Below are 23,624 nucleotides of genomic sequence, written 5' to 3' on the forward strand. Positions count from 1 at the left end.
GTGTGGACAGAAAACAGTTGACTTTGTGAAGCACAATCACTGTTGGCTTTTATCACTCCAGCAAAAGCTGGCAACATCCAGGCATGGAAGTTCAAGGACAGAGCTGGCTCCCAGGCCAGATGGAGCCCAGTGCAGCTATGTGTGACAGCCTTTCCCAGGTCACTGATGTGGGTGACACCAAGGTCACTGAGAAGATGGCTGGAAAATTTAGGGCGTTAGGAGCTAAATGAGTCTGAGTCTTGAATCCTGAGGATCCCCAGGCTGGGTTTGTCATGTTCATACAGCTCATCTGCTCTCTCTAACATACTTCAAAACTTTGCTTGTTTTGAAAAACAAGACTCTTCATAACTTTTCCTAACATCTTAAGATGCAAAATAATATTTAGCTATAAAATCATCTACCCTAGCAAGATTTTAAAAATCTGATGTAATTATTACTTCCTAAAGATCATCGTCTGATTTCCTGAAGAATAACATTCCAGATGTGTAACAAGGGTCTTCCAGTTTTAATTTCCACCTATGTTTACACTGGTTAAACTTTCAGAGATTCTCTTTCCTGATACAGAAGACAGGACAGTTGCAGCTTTGAATTTCCAACAGTTAAGAGAGAGTTTCGCAAAAACTCATTATTAATTTAAACTATCATTGTGCATGGTTAACTTCCTTTACAAGAAGATTATGTGCTTCTTCCAAAGGCACTGGAGAGTTTGAGTACAGGAGGGTGGAGTGGAGAGTTCTGTTTTATTTTTTCTGCCACTTTGTAACTCATCCCATAAGTGAAGGTAATGGTATTTATGATACATCTCCTGAGGCACATTTTCTTTTTACTTTTCAAGAGTCCTAGTGTGCAGATAAGTTACTGGTCCATTATCATAAATGTAGAGAAGAAAGAAGCATGATTTTTACCGTATGAGAGCAAGCCTGTCTTTTTCAGATGGATGATCATCGAGCCACTGGGAGTAGCGGGCAATGGACCACTCAGCCCTCTGATACAGAGAAACACAAACACCAGTTACACAAAATGCAAAAGAGGAAACAGACACACCAATTTCAGAATCAAAGATGACACAAATGAAAGCCACATGAGGCCCTCTTAATACTGCAGTGATGCAGAATGAGTAAAGGAATCAAGGACAATTAACAGGAATAGCCCAGTATGTTATTTGGGAGCTCAGAGGTGATCTCCTACATCAGCTGTTGGCCCATTTCTGACAGCAGTTTTTATTAGGTTTCCTGCATCTTACAAGAGTAGGATCCAGGCAATTTGCAGTCTGGGGAAAGATCTGCAAATTCTACTATGAGCTGACAGAATAGTAAAGAATTAGGAGTCTATTTAGTATCAGGTTATCATATCCCTACTATTAATTAATCAATTAATTAATTAAATTAGTAAGCCAACTACCATTAATACCTTTGCCACAATAAAAACACAACCAACAAATCGTATAAAATATGCACTTGAATAATTTTTAACTACAACAGATAGGGCAAACTACAATGCTCATTCCATCTTAGGACATCTGAAAAGAAAAGATAGGTTGATCTTCTTACCTGGAAGGGTGATTTTAGCTCTGGTGGTGCTCTTGTAAATAAGAATTGAAGAATAATGCTGAATGGAATAACCTCTCCCAGAGCTGGGCTACTGGCAATATGCTCACTGGTCTGGAACAGCAGTGGTCTAGAAAAATGTAACAATATACTCATGAAATGAAAAAAAAGCTTATCTTATGCATTAGAAAAGTGCCTCTGTGAGGTGGCAATATTGCATTAGGATAGAATAATCTAATTTTTTGCTACTACTCTGCATCTTAGGTTTCCAACACAGGTCCAGTTTGCAAAAATTTACAGTAGTTGCCTATTATAATTAACACAGGACTGTAAATTTTATATTTCAGTGAAAACATTTAAGGTAACTATAGAACTTGCTGTCATACAAAAGATGTACTGAAAGGAACACAAAAAAGTACAATTTGGCCAACATTTGCATGACAAAGATTGTTAAATCATAGTTATACTCTGCATAAAATTTAAAAGAACTTTAATCTATTTCTAATTTGCAGGTGGGTGTTGCCAAAAAAGCCCTCAGTTCAATCAGAACTAAGACAAGGTAACACATCAGTTTTGAAATACAGTTTAATCATACTGTGACTGCAACTCACCTGAATGACCTCAGCTGTCTGTAAGATTTTCCTAAGTCAGAGACTCGCCGACACAGTGGTGCTACTGCTAACTCCATCTACAAAAACAAACAGTTCCATTTGAATTTGATTCTCCCAAGACATAACACCTGGTATTGAAGTAGCCTGTCTTTAAGCAATAATCCAAACTTGCAGAGTAAGTCAGTGACTTCTCTCTGGTGGCTGAATTAAGACAAGAAGCATGTCTTTTCCTTTCATACTGTGTTGCCCAAGCCAAGACTTCTGCCTTATTCTTGGCAATGCAATAAGCATTTCATGACAAATGATAGAGACAGCCTGTGGATCACAACAGAAGGAGTCTCATGAGCTTTCCCAGACTTAAGCTTTGTTTCTTGTAGCAGGTTTATTTTGTTGGTGATGAGTTTCCTGATGAAGCACTTATGTCAATATTCAAAAAATCTGACCACAGCCTGGGAAGAAAGCAAATCTAGGCAGGTCTCCACAAACCACTGCTAAAGCAGTAAAACTGCAGACACATTTGAGCTGGGCACCCTTTCCTTTGGTGAAGGACAAGGTTAAAATTAGTCCTTCCTGAACAGTGGGCCCCAAATTTTGGGGCACAAAACCTATGCAGATTAGATAGGAGGCAGCTGTGATCTATTGCCAAAGGGTCATATGGAATCATGGAGAAAAGAGTAAGAGCATTATTTTCATACTTATTTTCATACTGTTGGGTTTCTGAGTTACAGCAGCCATCTTTAAAAACAAATGAGCTTAAAACATTTTCTGTTGTTTAAGCATGGGAGTTCTGCTTTTTTGAAGAAGAGCCAGGCTCCACTTGGGTTTTTACATCTAAATCCAGGCTCAGGCTCTTTAGTAACAGTGAGGACACAGAAGTGAGAAAGAACAATTTCCCTTCTGGATCCCAGACTGAACATGAACCTTACACAGCAAAGTTCAGCTAATGTGCACACCAATACAAACACCACCAACTTGAAAAACCCCACAGGTAATTTTACTCAGACATGGATGAAATCTTTATTTTTTGCATTCCTGAAGAGTCAGTCAAATGAGGGATCAAGCTTTATTCTCCAAGTACATTTTTTAAAATATCCAACTTGAGAGACTATTCAGACTTAGATTTACACATAATGCACAATTAAAATAAGTTTCAAAGGACGACAGCTAAAGTAAGTAGAAAGATCGAAACCACCATATGAGTTTCCCATTTAAGTAATATTGCTGAACAAGTTTCAAAGTGTTTGGGATATGATGCTATTTACAGTGAAGTCTTTAATACTGTTATATTATTCTTTCCAGCTGCAGCATTTCCTCAGACAGCTGGCTGCTGGACCACCAGCTTTACCAAGAGCATGTAACCATGCTGGGGTTCCAGCATAAACAAGAAACGTGGTGCAGTGAACTATGATGCCATAGTTTATCTAAACCCAGAAGAACTTAAATTACTGAATAATGCAAATCAAGGCCATATACTTTAGGCATCCCTCTTAAAAGCAGGTGCCAGGATGGGAGTCATCTCACCTACTTCTCAACATCTACAGGTTCTCTTCATAGGCAGTGGAGAGAAAGAGCCACTCTTGGGGTGTGATGCACCTTTCCCCAAGGTAGACTCCTAAAATAGGTCAGGCAGATCATGTTTGTAGGAGTAACCCCCTACAAAACACTCAAGCAAAGCTGGGAAAGCCACAGGGCCCAACCCAAGCATCTTGGCTACCCCTGCAGACCAGGAGAGGTGGGTGCCCCTGGAAAACAATGGGGAATGTCCCACTGAGCTTTCCTATGGGCAGTGCACAGCCACTGCCCAAGCCCAGGGACCTTGGAGTACATGACCACATCAGGCACTTCCAGGCCAGCTGAAATGTGAACTTTATGCAGATTTCACTCACAGGAGAAGAAAGTGAATAAAAATCCAGGAACTAGAAATAAGGAAATAAGCCCCTGAGTAACAGCCTGGCTTCCTCTTGCCTGCTGCCCTTTTGGTCCCCAAATCTTTAGGCTATGAAATGGCCCCTCTCTACACCCTGAGGATGAGGTCACCTCTCCTGCACGAAGGTGGTTAAGTCAATGTCCCTGTGGCTCAGGAGCCACCAGCTGCTGTGCTGTGCTGAGTCTGCTGGCACAAGGGAGTGAGGGCATGCTCCCAGGAAAGGCAGGCTCTGCAGGGAACTGCTGCAGGGAGGCGCTCCAAGTCCAAGCTGCAGTGAAGCTTACAGCAAGTTCATTGTGTTGTTCCCCCAGGTCTCCCAGGGACACAGATGGGAGCCAAGAGGCTGGTCTGCCACACAGGATCAGGAGCAAGCAGCCAAAAGGAGAAGCTAAGTATGCTTTGCTGCATCATGGTACAAGAACCCTGCAGATCCTGAAAAACAAATGGGAGCAAGACTGATTTCTCCAGAGCTTCTTTTCAGACATCAGTACTGGCTAGGGGCAGCTGGAAGCAACTGATATCCTGCAGGAGCTGGTGTCCCAGCTCTGGTGGGAGCCGTGGGCTTGTAGCTGTGAGGGACCAGGGAGAAGATAATTCCTTTAGGTTCTTTAGAGACTTTGATAACAGGCAACAAACTGCCAGTCTGACTTGTGGAAACAGAGATGTGTGGATCAAACGGTACTCATGAGGGGAAAGAAATAACAGCATAGCAAAATGTAATTTTGCTTAATAAGTTTTAAAAGATTGTTTCACTCCTGGAACATAATATGAAGTAATGAGACGTTAAGTGAAACTTTCTACAGCTTAACCAATTCCTTATTAAAACAAATTTAAATGAATTCTCTTGAATATACTTTGTAGTTTCCATAAATTAAAATTCTTAGTCTTAAGTACTAAAGAAGAAAAATTACTTCGGAAAATTCTATTACTTCATCTTCAACCTTTATTCACTGTAGGAAATTATTAGTATTGCTAGAACTAGATAGATTTAATGGCAGCAGATGGCTGATTCGTGAAGTAATAGCTGCCAGAGAAAAATATTGTTTTTAAGCTTTGCAGCATACTATACTATCTCACATTGACTCATGAAGAGTGGGAATGAGCAAAAACTAATGTGGTAAAAATGTACATACACCACAGAAACTCTTTTTAAAAAAGTTCACAATACTAGTCTGCTTTGTGTTATAACCCAATCTCTCTCCAACAAAAAGTATAATTCACGTAATTACTAAGATTGTTTTCTTTGCTTGAATTTTACATGTTTGAGCCCAGTGACACAGTGGGATGCTACGGCATCCTTCTGCTGTCACAAACATTTCTGAGGCCACTGAGAGGGTTTTAGTGTCTCTGCTGAGCACTGTGCCAGCCCGGGAGCAAGTGCTGTGGAGGAACCATTCGGCTGGAACAGTTGCTGTTTCTGAGGTGCTGGAATTGGGCAGAGAATTGAGACCGTGCATCACTTCTTGGTTGTGTTACCTGTCATCACCTGAAACAACATCAACTGTTGATTCATACAGTGGGTTTATACTGTAGCAGCTTTTGCTGTGATACACAGCTGTAGTTTCCAAAGCCTGTCGGTGAGCCCTTACAGTCGGGGGATGTTTCTGGCTGTTGGCAGCCAGTATTTGTATCATGTGTGTCAGTATGTGTATCATGCAAGGCCTTTCACACAGCCACATCCTGTGGACTTTACATATAAAAGAGTAAGCAGTATTTTCTGTTTGTTTTCCAAATTTCCCTTCCAGAACTACAAATCTGAAAATTCAGACATCCAGGTTAAACTCAGTGATAAATCAGGTTCAAGCAGTAATTTGCAACCACAGAGGCTTGATGTGATATAATCATTAACAGAGGATCTGAGGGGAGTACTACGAGATGGATGTGCTTGCCAGAAAGCAAGCAGCAGACAGAAGAGAAGAAGGCCTAATGACTTGTTTCTTCTAGCTTTGCTCAAAACCCATTGCTTTGCCATGATTTATTCATGTTAGTTTGCTATGCTTCACAGGACACAGTGGAAGACTCCTGCCCAACATATGGTTCTTCTCAATGGTTCATGCTCTCTAAGCCCAAAAAGGCAATATTATCTTTTCTTCTCATGTGACTCTGCCATAGCCCATGGCTAGGTGGTCAATTATCTGTTCAACTATTCACTGGCTGGCCATATTGAAAAAAATACATCACATGCCTGGCTTCTCTAATTGGATTATGTTCAGCAACCCAAGGGTGAAGTTAATACGTAGTCTAGATACAGATAATGCATATGTATTGAAGAGTGCTTTAAAAAACCCCATAGTGAAGTTATTGTTTAGTGCCTATTGTGGTATTTTCAAGATCTCTCATTACTTAAACAGCTGTTTTTTCAGCTGGAAAATCTTAACATTAAATTTTTAGCAATTACATTTCCTGCTGGCCAAGATGAATTCCAAGGTTTTAAATGTTAACTCAAAATGCTTTTTTCTAGCCATTCACCAAGACAGAATGCTTTAACAAGCACGGGAGCAGAAGAGCTCTGAACTATTATATGAAAGAAGCTGGCCTTGAAGGGATGTGGAATTTGATTTCTCCCCAGTGCAACAATTCCAAAACAGTTGATGCTTAAGTAAATCCTTCAGCTGTAACACCTCTAAAATAACACACATCAGCAAATAATTCCCTCTTTCCAGGAAGATAATTAGCACTAAACAGTAAATGTATTTTAGCTTTAGTAGTTTCTGTCCTTACGACTACAACTGTGATTACAGCATCCTGCTGCTCTCATTTCTCTGTAAGAAACTAGGAAGCAAATCTTTTTGGAAAAATTGTAAAAAGCACTTTTACACTTGTATCATCATGTTTGATCAAATGAGCAAATCTGTTTACATTTTAAAAAGTCCAAATGCCTAATATTCTTGCTTTTTTTTTATGCCACATACTGAATAAGGAAACAAGATTCTGACCACAGGGTAGCCAGCAGATAGGAAGAGCTCTTCTACAGTAGAATTTAGCACTGTAAACTTCTACCATAAAAACATTTTTCTAGGAAAATTCAATAAAACACAAATATTTTGCAGTATTTTTTTTGAGAAAGGCTTGAAGAGTTGGTGGCAGTGTTAACTGTACCCTATCAAAACTGTCTGAACATAGTACTGAACAATGCCAAAAATCCCAACTATAAATCATGCCTAGATAAGAAATACAGGAAAGCATACAGAGAATAGTATTAACTCAGACAGGACCAATAAAAATAGTTCACTCAACAAGGCTGAAAATCTCAGTCACGACATGAGGCAGGGTTCTTGGCACTGACAGTGGCTCCTGCCTTGTATGTTGCTCCAAAATAGATATGAAATCATGTCATGCCTTCATGCCATGAGGCATAATGATTACTTTGTCTTTGCAATTTCTAGACTAGTTTATTTCAATGCAGTTGTGATTTGTATTTGCTATTAATAAACAGCTATTTTCCTGTACCAGTTTATAAACTCTGTGTAGCAGACTACCAATTTCCATGCCAAATATTGCTGTAGATTCCTCATTTCTTCTAAATAAACTCCTCAACTGATCCTGTGTATACTTCATTCTTTGCTGCATTGTCCAGCACTTCCATCGGGTTTCAGGAAGGCCTGAACTACAAGCCACAATCCCAAAGTGTGCCTAAGTGCTGTAACAACTCTGAATACCAAGCAAGTTAAAAGGTCCTCTGAAGAAGAACTTGCACTTCCCAGAAACAGAAATGTTGAAAACCATCAGGGCTTGCTGGCTTGCTTGCCTCCAGGAGAACATTTTTTTTTCAGTCTGACAAGTACTGAATTAAAAAGTGAAATTCGGTATTAAATATGTGAATACTGAACTATGGGCACCTTGAAAATACAAAACCAAATAAAACAAACTGATTCAGGAATATACTGGAGTGAGCTGAAAAGTGATCTTGTGCAATTGCCTGCATAAAAACTGAGAGTATGAGAAGAGGTGAACTCAAGCTGTAGACTGGAAATATTTCAAATGAGACTCCCAAGGAATCGTGGCACAGCACTCAGTAACAACCTTGCAGCGCTGTGCACATTTCCTAGGGCTTGCAGCATTCCCATGTTCCTGCAAGCACTGATTTACATGAAATCATATTAATGATATTCAGGCATATTTCAAGCCTACCATAGCTCTGTTTACAGCTGCCACAGTAGCACACAGCTAGTCTCACTGCTGAGAAATCTGTAATGCACAGGACAGCCAAATGCTGACACTGGAAACAGGGTAAGACAGAGAATTCAACAGAGCTACAGCAGTAATTCCTAATGTATAAGTAGCTGAGCCTCACTACAGAAAATTGGCTGTTATGCACCTCAGCAAGCCCAGTTCTGAATGAAGGGAACTTGAAATCCATTTTCCCCCTTCTGTGTGGACACCTGCTGTTTTGAGGCAACTTATCAGTCAAACACGTTTTCAGTGCAAAAATTTTCAAATCAGACTCTCAGCCAAAGCTATTCTGCTGAGTATAAGGCAGCTGTAACTCTGTGAGTGCCCTGAAAGAATGTGCACAAGTATGAGATACCGAAAATCTGATGCAATCCAAGGTTATCTGACTCACTGCATGTGTGTTTATAAGAACTCGAATTAACCAAAGCTTTTGGACAGATTTCTGCCCAGGTCTTTTACTTGCAAGCAACTCCAAAATACCAGCAGGGGTTTTAGATCTCAAAAGTCCATTCTGAGCAGGAACATGTAACCCTTTTTGCATAGAGGAAATTCAAAATTACTCTACAAGACAGAGCACAAGAAAAAACAGTTCATAAACAAACCTACTCCTCCACACAGTATCTTTCCAGGCAGGTTGTTTCCTTTGGGTTTGGCTTTAGTCCAACAATGCAGTGCCTTTCTGAAAGGGACTGAAAAAAACCCTGCACACAGCATTTATGGCCATTTGGAAAAATTTATCCTTCCCATCAAGCCAGCAGCCCAGCTGAATACCTGCTCCCTGCCCTCCTCAGCCCAAAGCAGCAGCAACCTCTCTTAGTACTGATTAGGATTAAAGCTGCACTTACACCAGGACTCCTGGCTGGGTCAGAGCAACAACAACCTTCCTGTCAGGCTCCCAGGAGCTGGCATCAAGGGCATGTGCCCAAAATCCACCAGGTTTTTGGGAGGAGCACATACATCCCAGAAAACATGGATATAAGGCAGTGTCCACATGCAAAATATTTCAGTCCTTTTACATCTATCCTGAGCAAGAGGATGTAGTGTCCAGGCCATGCTGGACACTACAGCCTCTGTGCAGCTTGGGACACCCAGCGGAGCTCTGTGCAGAGATGCTCAAAGGCACAGAGTGAGCACTGAGCTGGCTGTATGCAGCTGGTTGGACACAGATGTCTTGTCTTAAGCTCATTTTTAAACAAGCCAAGAATACGGTACAATGTGAAGAAAAGAAAAACACAAGGCAGCCCCCAGATGCAGCAACAGTTGAAGGCAGGAGACAGGAATGAATTCAAACCCATTTTTTTGATTCTGTGGTACAAAGGAAATCAGAGTATTTATCTTTACACAGTTGTCCATTCAGGAATTATAATCAGCACAGTGGGGAAGACCAAATTTCTCTACACTCTATGAAAACATACCTTCCTTTTTCACTTAAAAGTCAGCCCATGTCAGAATGAGAAAAATCAGTGTTAAAAAAATTATAAACATGTTATATTTTTAGATTGTAACAGGTGCTTATATCAGATGCTCTTACTGTAGAATCAGGTGAAAATATTTTCCAAATTCATATGACATACACTACTTAAAATTAGCATAAATAGCATAAATTACAAAAATTATCTCTATTCCTTTCACAGGAAGAGTCAAGTGTCCTTTTCTTGCTTCCAATTTTATGCCATTGTCTTCAAAATAGAGAAGGGACTGGAACCTCCTCGCTGAAAGCAACTGAAAACATCCCCTTAATTTCTGTGGTTAAGGGCTGATTTGCTATTTTTGAGTAATGAATAAAAAAATTTTACTCAGGAGTATGTAACTCACAGGCAAATGATACAAAGCAGCCACAAGAAGAAGTGGAGGTGGCAGGAATTCCTCCCTCCCTGCCTTCCTCTCCTACCTCAGTTACCTACCAGCCAAAAGCAGAACTCAGTATGCAGACAGCTGGTGCTAACTCCCTTTTCCACTTGGGTAATAATAAACGGCAGCCGCAGATTGATCTCGTGGATGCCTGATCCTTTGGCACGGTAACCACAGAGTGGTACTGCTGACAAATTAAATTTTATATAGTACATAACACAGACAGGTAGTGGATGTGAATCTGGCAATTTCTTTTGTGGTTTAGTCCTGCATAGGAGTTAGGTAAAGCTGGGAGGCAGCTCGGTCAATCAGGTTGTGAAGAGAATCCCACAAGACAACTGCCCTTCTTTTTCCAATAGGGCAGCTCCTCCCAATGATATTGATATTTCTTTAGCTTGTCTCCTTCACTGCAAAGCAGCTGAGTTAGCCATTAACCACTGTGGGCACCTTGATATATACAGTGATTAAGGAGTGACACACCACATTCTATTAGAAGAGAGAGAAAGAATGAAGTGAATGAATGGTGGCAAATGATGGATGTGTCAAAGAGGTAGGCCAAGTGGGATAACATGCCAAGATGCAGCTGAATTGAAATGCAACAGTCACCTGACAGCAAGCTGTCAGACCTCCCTGAAAGTGCCTTACAGAGATGAGGGATCTTCAGCTACTTAGTGGACACATTTCTCAGGATCCAGTATCTTATCAGAGAGCATGTTCAGGCCTGGAATGCACCAATCTCTACAAGTGCCTGTTTATACTTTGATGGGGACAAAAATATTGATACTTTTCAGTGAAATGACACTAAAAAGCAGGAATCAGTATGGAGGGTACCTGTGCAAAATCCGCTGCCAGGCGCATCTTCCCACCTTCACCGAGGGGCCTTATTAGACTGGCATTGCGAATGAAAAGTTCAATTGCTCTTTGAGCCATGGCTTCAGTGTTATCAAAGACAAAGTCAAAACACTCAAAATGTCTGAAGTAGTCGCTCATGACTCTTGCTATAAAACCCTGAAGCTCTTTCATGTAGAGAGAACAAGGGACATCTGGTTTTCCTGAGCTGGATAATGATCTGGAAAAAAAAGAAAAGAAAAAGAAATAGGAGCAGCTAAATTAAATCTTTAAAACACAACCAAAACCTATTGGATTCTTTTAAATTTTTTTCCTACCCCACCAAGTCATGGCATGAATTGTAGAGTCTCATTTCTACTCAGAATAAGGAGCATATAGCTCTCTCTGAAACTACAGTCAAAAAATATCTCTTTATCAGCCATTCCCATAAAGAACTAAAAGAAAAAACAAGAAATAACAACAGCATCACCTCACTCCTACCCAACTGGCTGAGCCTCCTTCAGTTTGAAGCCTACACCTCAAATCCAGACCCTAAATTTGAATGTCCCACTTGTTGATTCAAAACTCTAATAGCGGATCATCAAATATAAACATATGTCACAGGGTTACTAGTTTAGCCTATCAATCCCAAACCTGTTCTCTGTATGGATTAGTTTCCTAGATTCCTCCAAACCCAGGATTATAAAGTCAGTATCACAGAAGCAGTACAGAAGTCCCTGGACACAAACCAATCCCCTTTCTCTTTCTTTGACTGACAGTCAGGTAAAAGAGCTCTTCCAAACTTACAAGAACATTCAGGCTATCTAACAACACTTAGCCTTTGGCTGGAAACTGTTTACCCACCTAGAGAGGTATTGTGCTACTGGTGCCAAAAGAGGGTAAGGGTAAAATATTGTTAAAAAAAGTCAAAAGGAAAAGTCAAAACATCTCTGAAATATATTATTTTCAGTGAATTTTCAAGACAGAAAACAGAACAATTGTTTAAGATATAAGCAATGTCAGAACAGACATGATAACCAAAATAAAATTTGGGAAGGAAGTCTCAATTATAGATAAGACTCAAGATCTTGGCACATAAAGAATACTGGAAATTTTAATGAAAATGCTACAGGAAAATAGCGTAACATACTGAACCTGAGATTTAAATATAAAACAAGTTAAAATTAACTATTACATCAGAGGCTATATGCCTTGAGAAACAGGAATATTGACAGTTCTGAAGACTGTCCAAAAAACCCATATTTTGAAAGCAAAAGGGTTTTTTAAAGCACAAAAATGGTCTCTTGTCAGCTTTCTTTTTCTATTTGAAATTAATTTTACTCAACAGATATGAATACAAAAAGGGGGAGGGAAAGAAGACAGATGCTACCTGATTAATTTGTTTCAATAGGTGTAATTTTGCTTCCTGTGTTCATTAACCATAAAGCATTGCCTTCCCCTCAACAAACAAGCACTCTTGCTTCAAGGACATTGTGGCAATAACAATCTATTATGCACATGCAGGACATCTTACTAGAGCAATAGTAAATTTAAAAGATATTTCTAGTTACCCAGAAAAATCTTCCTGGTGCATGGTGATGATAATAGCTTCCACTGAATCTCCTACAGAGTTCAGTAGCGGCTGAACAGCACTACCCATTAGATCATGGACTGCCTAAAATAGAATAAGGCAGAAGTAAGGAAACAAAAACTAGAAGCATTTTCATTCTGACACCTCAAAAATACCTCAGGAAACAGTTCATTTCATCAGTGCTTTTTATTATTCAGCATGAGAAAATGCTAAATAGGAGAACCAAAGCTAAAGACAACATTTCTTTTTAATTGATTTTACCAGTGAAGTACAGAAATTAAGCTGCTTCTGTGTAAAGCCTTCCTTCAAAAAGGTGCACAACAATTTGGCTTTCCTGGTTTGTACATGAGCATGTTTCAGTGCACACTTGGCTCAGTTGTTCATTCCCCAGACACAAGCTGCCCTTCATTCCCCTGCACACAACCCCTCCCAGGTCAGCGCCCAGCAGGACAGACGTGGAGAGCTGCACAGAGGCTGCACTGCCATCCACATCCCCCTCCAGGAAAGTACTGGGTCGCATAAAAATTATAATTTGATGTATCTGTCAGGGGGAGGAAGGGGGTGATGAAGGATCCAGCTATTGCTGTGTGAATGCTGCAGCAAAAGACATTTATTTTCACAGTCAGATGACATCTATGTTCTGACCATTATGAGAATATTCTGAACACAAACACGACTCAAGCAGTGACTTGGCACAGGTAACACATATGTAGCTGCAGATACAATAAATTTAAAATGTCAGAATATTTGTATACCTGTTATGAAATATACTGATGTAAAATAATATGTGGGAAGGAAGTGCCTGTTTTAAGGGTAACAAAGCCAAGCTCAACCCTATCCCTGCAGCATATGGACATTCAATTACCTTTAAGGCAGTTGTGATGGTTTGCTCAGCAGCTGCTGGAAATGAGCTCTGACTGGTAATAACCTAAAAATTATAAAGTAATTGTTAGTAGTCAGCATTCAACAAATTATTAGAATCCATAATATTCAACGTCATTTAAAAACATACTGAGTTATCCTTAGTAATGAGTGTTTACATAGTTACAGATAACTATCAAGTGTGCTTTATACAGAAAGAATTCCCAATGCATCAGTATCAGTCCTTTGCTCTCAGATTTCCTATGGACTCTGCTTCTGCCTTGGCAAAGAAATGACTCAATGGAGTTAAGCTGAAATTTAGCTGAAGGGCTAAAAGAACTAGAATAAAAATAACTGGTGTATTCTCCCACTGCTAAGTATAGAATTCATGGAGAACTGTACAAGCAGCTCTGTGGCAAATATCTGAAAGAATGGTTGTTCTTTCTCAGTATTATGACTATCATAGCACTACATGTTAAACAGTTGTTTATGTAGAGCTAAAACAATATTAAAATTGAAAGTCAAGGAATGATCTGAAGGACTATTCTACCACTTTCCTTACAGTTATGAATGTGCCACACAATAGTATTTTTAAGCCAGATAAGTACTTAACTCAAAGACTGAATCATATCAGATCTCCCTCCAACACTAAGACACATGAGGTTCATTACTAGATACATCAGAGAAAGCAGACTTAAAAGTTGATCTACCATCTGTTTGCAAAATCCAAGGAAATTTTATAGGCTTTTTAGCATTTTTTAAAATTCTTTGACTATCCAGAGTCAGGAATACTCATGATCTTTTTTTTTTTCTAATAAGGCTAGGATTGAAACATGATTAATTGCAACTACCAATATATCTGTTTGTTTTAGTTTACAAAGACTGGGTAACAATTGGTGCCACTAAACCAGTAAATTGGAATTATTCATAACAGTGCTTAGTCCTGAAAAATTTTCAGGCCAGACTTTAGTCACAGTAATAATGTATGGAGATATTTTTGAGGTGTTGCTTTTACTGATTTCATCATTTACTTCCCCTTTTCATTTTAGCCACAAATGTGGGAAAGCATTGAAGGTCTTCTGAAAAACAGAAGCTAGGGCTGAGGCACATGCTGGAAGGGGGCTATTAGGCTGATAATTACGAAGACAGATAAGGAAAAAAACAGTTCCATCATTTATGCTCACGAAGTAACGGCTCTGAGACGTGATTATTCTCTATAAACACATCTTTATTCTTTAATATTGACAATTTGTCACATAGTGGTACTTACAAGGGCCAGCCAAGTCTCAAAAGAGTTGTACAAATGCACAGCAAGGTGCAGCTCTTAACACAAAATTGGGCTGTATTTGTCAAGAGTTCTCATCCGCTAAATGGAGCATATGCACAGGATAGAGCAAGAAGGTAACATTATGGCAAGAGGAGAAATGCCAAAGGAAGCCTACCTTCAGAACTGCCTGGTGCAGTTTGTACAGAGAATTAACTACAGCCACGTTCCTCCTCTGGCCCTCTGTCAGTGGCCCAATCACCTGGCTGGCGTCTCCTTGAGTGGACAGCTGCAGTGATCACAGAAATTGTTAAGTACCAACTCTTGAAACCATGTATCTCCCCAAACTAAACTTCAACCACAGCAGAAAGCCAAAGGCCCTCACTACCCAGTGAGGGTAACTCCATTTAACTCTTGTCTTGATTCATAGAATTTCCATCTTCAGATAAAACAGACTGAATAACAGCAACAGGAACCTTGAGAGACTGTTTCAGCTCCCAAACCACAGCACTGAGACCCACATCTCCTGGAGACACCTAGTCCCAGCAAAACTTGAACTTTGTAATCAAAGAGTCAGGTGAAATCACCTACCTGAGGATGCCCAATAAACCACCAGCAGCTTTTCTCTATGAGCAGTGTACATTTTTCTGTATGCCCTCAGTCTGTCCTTCTGACAACCATTCAAGCCTCTCCTTAAAAACTGCTTTTTCAAATAGATGGCTTAGAGCTTTGTAAATAATAGAGGCTTATAAGTCAACAGAAAAATAGAACTACCAGGACCAAAACTGCTAGACCTGTCATTAAAGAGTTCTATCCATGAATCTTTCAGCAAAAATCAAAGAAATATTTCTTCATATTTAAACTGCACAAAGCATGCATTTTTTATTATGACAACAGAAATCAAAGTTTCAGGGTGATCCATAAATAACCATTAACTATGGAACAGTCTTGTAAGGATACCACAGCATATATTTGTAATTTAAAATATCATAAACTACAATTGGGAAACAAATGAAAATTTTCTTGTGCACTGAAAACTGCAGAAATACAAAGAACTGACAAAGGGCTATGTGAATTCTAGAAGTACATCTAAACATTAAAGCAAGAATACCTATTAATAGAATGCTTCACTGAGATATAATTACCCAATTAGTTATCCATATTTCAGGATACAGAATTACCCTCCAGGAAACCCCTGAAGATGCCTAGCTCCAAAAGTCTCCCAGTAAAAATATATTCAACTCACTGAGCAAATGGTCAAGAGACTTTTATGGAGTGGGTCTGAACACAGTTGCAGGTCATACAGAAAGCTCCTAAACTAAAACTGAATATACAGTTATAATTGTTTAAAAACAAAAGAAACAAACATAGTAACAAATTTTTTAGCTTATGAGAAACAACGAATCTTTACTACTGAAAGACTATTCCTGTGCTTCCCATAGCTTCCATGCAGCATAAACACAGACAGTACACAAGCACAGTTATCTAGTATTTTCCAGCATTGCTAATGATGAAGTTTTAGACAGGTTCTTGCAAGCACCCAGGAACTCTGATTTATTCACAGCACTATGGTGACAATATCAGTTCACTTCCCTTTCTTCAAATTCAGGGATTATTTCAGGATAAATAGGTTTCTGAGGCCATTGTAGAAGGAAAGATCTTTTTCCAATCTACCTTCAATTATTTGACATAAAAATGTATCTTTAAACTAGTTGACAAATAAATCATTGTGTCAGCATTTTCCTGCCTCCCTGATGAGAACAGCCACGTGAGCCACGAACATCCTGTTTCTTTCTAGATACTTCTGTTTGAGAGACCTGACTGGTTTTTATAATTCTGCTTCTCACGCTTACAGCTTCACAGATTAATAACAAAACAGCTGTGCAAAGAAAGACCCCATTCACCCAGCTGACCACCCTCCCAGACACAAATAACCTTCTTCTCCACACTTTTTAAAGTACTGTACAGAGTAATTTATATTTTTGCACATTTACAACTATTAAACATAAAAGATACTATTAAACCAGTAAAATTTTTCATCCCAGTCACTTAAATTTCAGTTCCTCAGAGTTTATTGTAAAGGTTTCACAATTTCTTAGACATTAGACTGTATCTCTCCTGATGATGAAAAAGCTTAACTGGTAAGTAAAACCATTAACAAGTACAAACATAACCCTTCTGCAATAACAAGAAACTCTTGCAGTCAGCAATAGCACACAACAGCTTCACAGGAAAAATTTGAAAATACCTTAAAAGCAACTAATCTTTTCAAAACTGTTTACCATATTATATTTCCTTTAACTAATCCACTTGAACTTTGACAGTTAGATGTGCTGATCCCTTGTACATCCTAAAATCACTGGTCTAAAGCAAAGAGGCCTGAAAAATTTGACTCTTTAAGTAGCAGTTGGAGCTGGGCAGCCCAGGGTTCCCTAGGACCGTTTCTCCTGTAGGTGTGCCATGGGAACATCTGGCACCTACGTGGGCAGGTGTGTCGTACCATTTACAGAAGTCTCTCTTGCTGTCACAATGATTTCTCTGACTTTGCCTCAAGGCAAGAAAGTTCTGCACTCTGTCCAGTTTGGTTCATGTATATACACTGTGTCACTGGCAAAAGTCCGGATTTTAGACAGTTTATCATTATTCCAGTACTCTAATGCCTCAGACTGAGTTCTTGACATCACTTATATCCATTATACACAACCATGCATCCAGTTAGGAAAAATGTCATTATTGTGTCTCTCTGGTTCCCAGAAACCAGGCTTATGGACCATTTACTATAGACACAAACCATCCCCCAGTTTCTTTTCCAGCATACCAGGTTTTATCAGTGATTCGCATTTATCACTCTCTTTTATACAGAAAGTACTTTTAAATTTCTGTGCTAGACACAGGTTATGCATTTAAACTCAGTGGTAATGTGACTGTTCCTCTGTTATCTGTCCACTGGGGATTGCATTGTGTAAATAGGTTAAGTCAAGTAAGTGTGAAGCCTGTGCACGTCTGCTCAAGCTGTCTGAAAGACACAGTCCACAGGCCTTCTTTTTGATGAGGACACTGGAGAAAAAATCAGATGCCTTTTTAATCAGTCAGATATATCCTGAAATGCAGAAAGCCAGGAAGGGTGAATTATGCTAAGCAGAAACAGGGGGAACAGAAGGGGTGATTTCATCCCAAATCAGAATCTATTTTGGGAAAAAAGACCAAATGCAGCTGAAGGCCAGATCCCATCTCCAGGGAGCTGTCAGTCACCCTGGGAGTTAGTCTGGCTTAAGCCTGCTAGCTGAAAACAGAGGAAAAGAAACAATGCTGAAGCCAGAACTGAATGAGCAGCAACAACAAGGCCTGTAATTGTTCCATATTTCTGTATCTGCCTTAAGTATAGCAATCGATTTCTTACACTCTTCACTTCAGTTGGTTAAATTGTTTCTGCTTTTACCTCAAGCCTGTCTACTATTTCCAGTAATTTCAGGGGCAGTAGCACGGGCACCCATTCCCCAGCAAGCATCAATTCTACAATGGGTGACACATCAGTGTGAGCTTCCTCTGCCAACAGGAGCTACAAGCACGCTGCCAACATGGGATGCTCACGAAGAAGAGTGAGGCAGAGAAGTGTGCTACCAGGAAATATTAGCCAGGACTGTTGTATCCAGGCACTGGGACAAAGGCTGTGTCTCGTGGTGCCCTAAAAAATGTGAATGTAAGCTTCTGTCCCACACAACGTTTAAAAACAGAAAGGGCAGCTGTTAAAATGAAATGAGAAAGAAACACTGGGAGATAGTGCCTTTCTGACATATATAAGTGTGTTCTCTAAAGTTGGAGGCTGAAATGTGCATGTTCAATCCAGCAGCTGACTAGCTGGAAGAAGCTGCATAGAAGAATTTTGGGGGGGTTTAAATCTAATCCAACTGAAGCTGAGACCAAAGCAGTAGATTGATATCAAGTAGCTTACTGAAACAAAAAGGACACTTGTAGAAACCACTACACAAAAAATGTGTCATGAAGGGGAACAAGCTGACTTAAGGTCATCTAACTTACTTCACTCTGGCATGGTTGAGAAAGTGTAAGCCATGAATGCTCTCACTGAATTCAGAAGTCCTTATGAAAAATAGTTTCTTTTTGTTTATATCCTTCAGCACAGCTACATGGTTACACTGCTTCACCTCCAGAGAGTGCAGGTGCCTCATCTTGGGTCAGTCAGTTGCCCACAGCAGAAAATTTCAGGAATGATTCACCTGACCACAGGCAGGAAACCACGAAGCAGAGAAGTAAGAACTTGCATTGAGTAATTCACCTAGGCTATTTCAAAGCCCCTGCTTTGGGAAGTGAGCACCTGCACCCCGTATGCGCCTACTTCCCTTCACTACCTATACAAGGAATTTAAAGCAGTAGCACAGATCCCTAGTAGTCATGCAAGATGTATTCTCACCCTATAAATGTATTTGCACCCCTTTGCATAGACCTATTTTGGAAATATGTCTTGGAAATAACCAGATCAAATGTTCTGGATTTGACACTTTTCTGTGTTTGATGCCTAAGAACAGACATGAAATGTGACAGCATGGATTTGATCTCACATGTTGAGACATGTGCAATGATAAGATTGCTTTGGGATTAAATTCTTGTTTTCACCATGAAGCAATGAATGCAGAATTTAGATTAGGCCATGAATGAAATCACCAGTTCTCCCTTGGGTTATAAATAAAATGCTAACTGAGTTTGTCTTTTTCTTCTAGGAAAGCTCAGTCTATTGATACATCTTTTCCTGTAATTTTTTTAGTGCTTCAAAGTGACTAACACTCCTCTCTTTCAACAGGTGGCAGCTCAGAAGAGACACTGATTTGTGAGCTGGTTTGCTAGTAGTCCCTTCATAGACTACATATCTTGTGAAAAACTTCAGTTTCACGCTCAGTAACTAAGATCTCCTGTGCATCCTTATTGACAGTTTTGGAAAGCTCCATTTATTTGATTTCCCTGAAGCAGCCTCAGCAAATCCATTTTCTTTAGAGCAGGAAACATCATCATAATTTAGGAGTATGGAGAAGATCCTAAAATAAGACTAAAGTAGGGCTTCTCAACAAATCATTCAATCTAACTCCAGGATCACGAGACTAAAGAGTGTTTTGATAGCACAAACTGAACTCCAGTTGTCAAGCTGACATTTTCAACAATAAATGCATTCCTAATAGATGCAGCTGATGTTGCCATACCTCTGGCAGAAGGCAATCAATCCATCTGGTACTTGGCCTCCTGCCTGATCATAACAACTTATTATAAAGCACAGAATCCATTTAGAGAGTTTCTGAGTCAATAGGCCTTGGCCCTGGGATTTCTCCCATAAACTACAAATAATTGGGATGATTTACTATTAGGTTTAATGTTTTCCATACTGCAGAAGGTACCTTTTACAATCTCTTTCCACCTAAAAAACACACAGGTTTAGTAGAATCAGTTTGCTCCTTTTTGTAAAAAAAACACCATTTAGCAGAAAAATACAGAAGAATCTGAACTCCATTAGCTATTCCACTTATTATATTAGCTACTTAGAGGATAATTTGCAAGAAGAAGAGACAGAATTTAAAGGTTCGAAGTGTGGGATTTGAATGAATTTGTCAGTGGAAATAAGGTCCTTGACTGATGAGGATAAATTAATATGAATGTTCTGCTTAAAAAAAAAAAAAAAAAAACTAAAATTTAAGAATAAATCTTAAGTAAGAATTTATGTTCTTGGAGCAGCTTCTAATTTTGCAAAGAAGAAATATTTCAAGACGTGAGGAAAGGAATAAGCTGTGAGTTCAGGCAATAATTTAAAATGTACATAATAACATGCATATTGCACCTTCAGGACATTCTTGTAGCTTCCAGAATATCTTTTTTTTTTTTAGCTTCCACGGAAAAATGAAAATTTTTTATTCTAGAAATATAGAAAAGGAGTTTGTAGGTGAAGAAATTAAAAATCTTACAGAAAATGCAATCATTATTTTTGGAGGAAAAATCTGAAGGGACAGTTAAGTCCTTGACCAGGAAAAAAGACAGAACATCACGCTCATACTATTCATGTTAGAAGAAGCAGCAATCATTGAACCATTTCCTCAGGGGTATTTCTGCTTTGTTTTGGTTTTTCTTCCTTAATATTTTCAAAAGCCAAAGAAATGGAAGAAAAACAGCAAATGGTCTTTCTGTAACAGAAAAGACAAGATTTATCTCCAAGTCTTTGAATCATCCGAGAAGAAAAGCACTGTACAAGTAATCAAAAGTGAGTAATAGTTCATGGTGCTTAAATAATGAGCTGCTTTAAAACAGCTCTGCTATCAGAAAACACTCATAAAACCAGTTCCTTTAAGGAATCTCAGAGAATCCTAAACCTGAAACACTTGGAGTAATTTTTCAACTACAGAAAATTAAGCCCCTTCTATTATCCAGCCAAGTCTGAGGAGGATTTCAAGGACAATGTGTGTTGATCCTGATACCTCTGACTGTAACATTTGCATTTTTCATGCTTGCCAAATTAATGACTGAATGATTAGTCATATCTTATATGTAATCCCATTAGCTCCTGGTTTCAGCCAACTACTGAGAATGCCCCTCCAGAGGTGAAGAGCAGACATCCATCCCCAAGACACATGAGAAGTTCAACACGATAGGGTGATATTCACCTACACATAAAAAATACAATCAACTTATTGAATTGTCATCTGCCTTTTGTGGTATCAAGTCCCGCATTAACTGAGATTAGAATATTACCACCCTGCACAAGTCTATGATTGAACTCTACATGGTCCAACTCTCATTGGAGCTGTTCCAAAATTGAAAAATTCCAAATCCTTTACCATATAGATATCAACATACACCTAACCAAGTCCTTTTATGAATCACAGAATTTAATTTGCTAAGAAATAACTTAGAGCTTACTATAACAAAATACTGTAAGGATTGTGCCATCACGTTCTTTTTCTACATGCTAGCAAAACAACATACTAGATCTAAAGAAGTCTTAATCAACTTCCTAGCAAGATAAAATAAAGTACACAGTACTCCCAAAACCAGACTTTTATATTTGGATGATTTTTTTCTGGAGATTAGTCAGGATATCTTAAAAAAAAAAAAAACAATTAAAAAAAAAATCACACATTTCTTATGTGAGTCACGATCTAACCAGCAAAAGGCAACGTGAAAAAAAAACATCCTTTATGAAGTTATTTAATTTAACTCTCTCCTCCAGATTTTTAATTCCAGTTTTAAAAGTTTAAATGCTTTCTAAAGTGATTTATCAGATAGATATTTCTAAGTATTCTTTGACCAATATAAGTAGCTTCCTAATGAGTGTTTCAACAAAGCTCTTCTCATCTTTCTATCAGAAAAATAAATTACAAAACCTTACCTGACTTCTGATTATTTTTAAATTAGACCTACTGCCATCTTTAGCTTTTATTACTGTACAGTGAAATAGTAATTATTCTGAAATTATTTTATTATATAATAGTCTCCCACATATTCTATTTAAATACCTATTAATGAATTCTTTTAATGTGCCAAACATTGAATTCATATTTTTGGGCTCTCTCATTTAAATAGCATGGATACAAGGTTTTCATTGACAGTAATACCATCTCTTCAAGGTACTGGTACAATACAATTAATTCACGTATCTCAAAAAAGAACTGGGGAAAATATAATCCTTCACATTACTTACACCATTGTTACTGACCCGTTATTTACATAAACCTTTCCTGAGGTGTCACTTCACTACTGTTCCTGATGATTTGTGAGCTTATTAGATTTCATACTTCCCTCCGAAGTTCACAATATTCGACATTTAGACAGGAGGACGAGATACGTTTCCCTGGAACTGTCAGACAAATCTCATTGCTGGAATATGTCCTGAATAGTGATTCACCCGCAAATGAAAGCTTACAATTCAATATAACACCATCTAATAAGAGACATGGATTAATTCTTATAAGATCACGTAATAAAAAAGGCAATCAGAAATACACTTTATGTCATTACAATAAGGATTCATCATGCTTTTCAATTCAAAACCACCACAGGCCTCATAAATTTGCTGGGGTTTAAATCTGATGCCAGAATTCCAGGGCATTTTTATCCCTTCACTGGATAAGAATTTGGTTTCAGGAGGTCTTTTCTCTCTCCCTCTCCACCCTGCTCTCCCCTACTTGATTGAATTATTCAGCTAGATGAATTTAACTATGCCACATAAGAGGATGGGTGGGAATAAAGCCAACACACATACCCCAAACCACACAGCTATGTCAATAAACATCAGTAAACATCCTAACAGAGATGCAGCTCACATCCATTTTCTTGCTACTCCAGCATATTTCATTTGAGGAACTTGAATAAATTAACTGGGCCAAAAAGTGTTTTTGCACAGTGTAAGGTACATTTCTCCTTGAAATATATATGACTAATGTCAACTCAATGAATGCTTTCCTCCATAAATGAGGTCTTTATTCTTTTCATTTCCCTAGGAGAAACCAGAATTACAGACATCCTGTATCAACATTTATCTTTCTTGCAAGATGTTATGGATATTTGTCTCGCCACTAGACAGACTGGGGCAAAATCAGTGGAGAACGTGTTGAGTCCAGCCCCTCTCTGCCTTTTCCTAGTCAACCACTAAGGACAGACTGAAAGGTTCAGAAAAAAAACCCTACTCCCATGAATACTCAGAGAAAACTAAGACTCAATCCTTCTCATCCAAGTGTTTTCTCATTGCAATGTTTTAACTTTTAAATCCCATCCTTCCTTGCACTTCTACTTTTCATAATTTCACTGATTAAGCTGAGGTGTTCCAATATAGTCTCCGGATTAGTTATAATACACTTAGTCTTTTAGATTCTGGACAAAAATATGCCATTCATATTGCTTATCATCTAAATAACCCTCTGAAAACAGCTTATTTAAATCTTCATTGCCCTGATCAAGCATGACAGACACCTTCTCTTCT

At 38.8% G+C, this 23,624-nt stretch overlaps 1 protein-coding gene across 2 annotated transcripts in view; it reads right to left on the minus strand.

Moving 5' to 3' along the window:
• The window catches only part of COG5 (component of oligomeric golgi complex 5), a 182,987-nt gene that overhangs the window by 9,607 nt on the left and 149,756 nt on the right, over positions 1 to 23,624 (minus strand). For both annotated transcript variants that reach the window (XM_068994824.1, XM_068994815.1), the window contains exons 15-21: positions 14,832 to 14,942; positions 13,394 to 13,456; positions 12,509 to 12,612; positions 10,941 to 11,178; positions 2,159 to 2,235; positions 1,551 to 1,677; positions 906 to 985 (exon numbers count right to left, since the gene is read on the minus strand). In XM_068994824.1, the coding sequence (XP_068850925.1) occupies positions 906 to 985; positions 1,551 to 1,677; positions 2,159 to 2,235; positions 10,941 to 11,178; positions 12,509 to 12,612; positions 13,394 to 13,456; positions 14,832 to 14,942 (800 nt within the window). The remainder of the gene's footprint in view (positions 1 to 905; positions 986 to 1,550; positions 1,678 to 2,158; positions 2,236 to 10,940; positions 11,179 to 12,508; positions 12,613 to 13,393; positions 13,457 to 14,831; positions 14,943 to 23,624) is intronic.

This window comes from Aphelocoma coerulescens, chromosome 1A (assembly GCF_041296385.1).
Source record: "Aphelocoma coerulescens isolate FSJ_1873_10779 chromosome 1A, UR_Acoe_1.0, whole genome shotgun sequence".
NCBI lineage: Eukaryota > Metazoa > Chordata > Aves > Passeriformes > Corvidae > Aphelocoma > Aphelocoma coerulescens.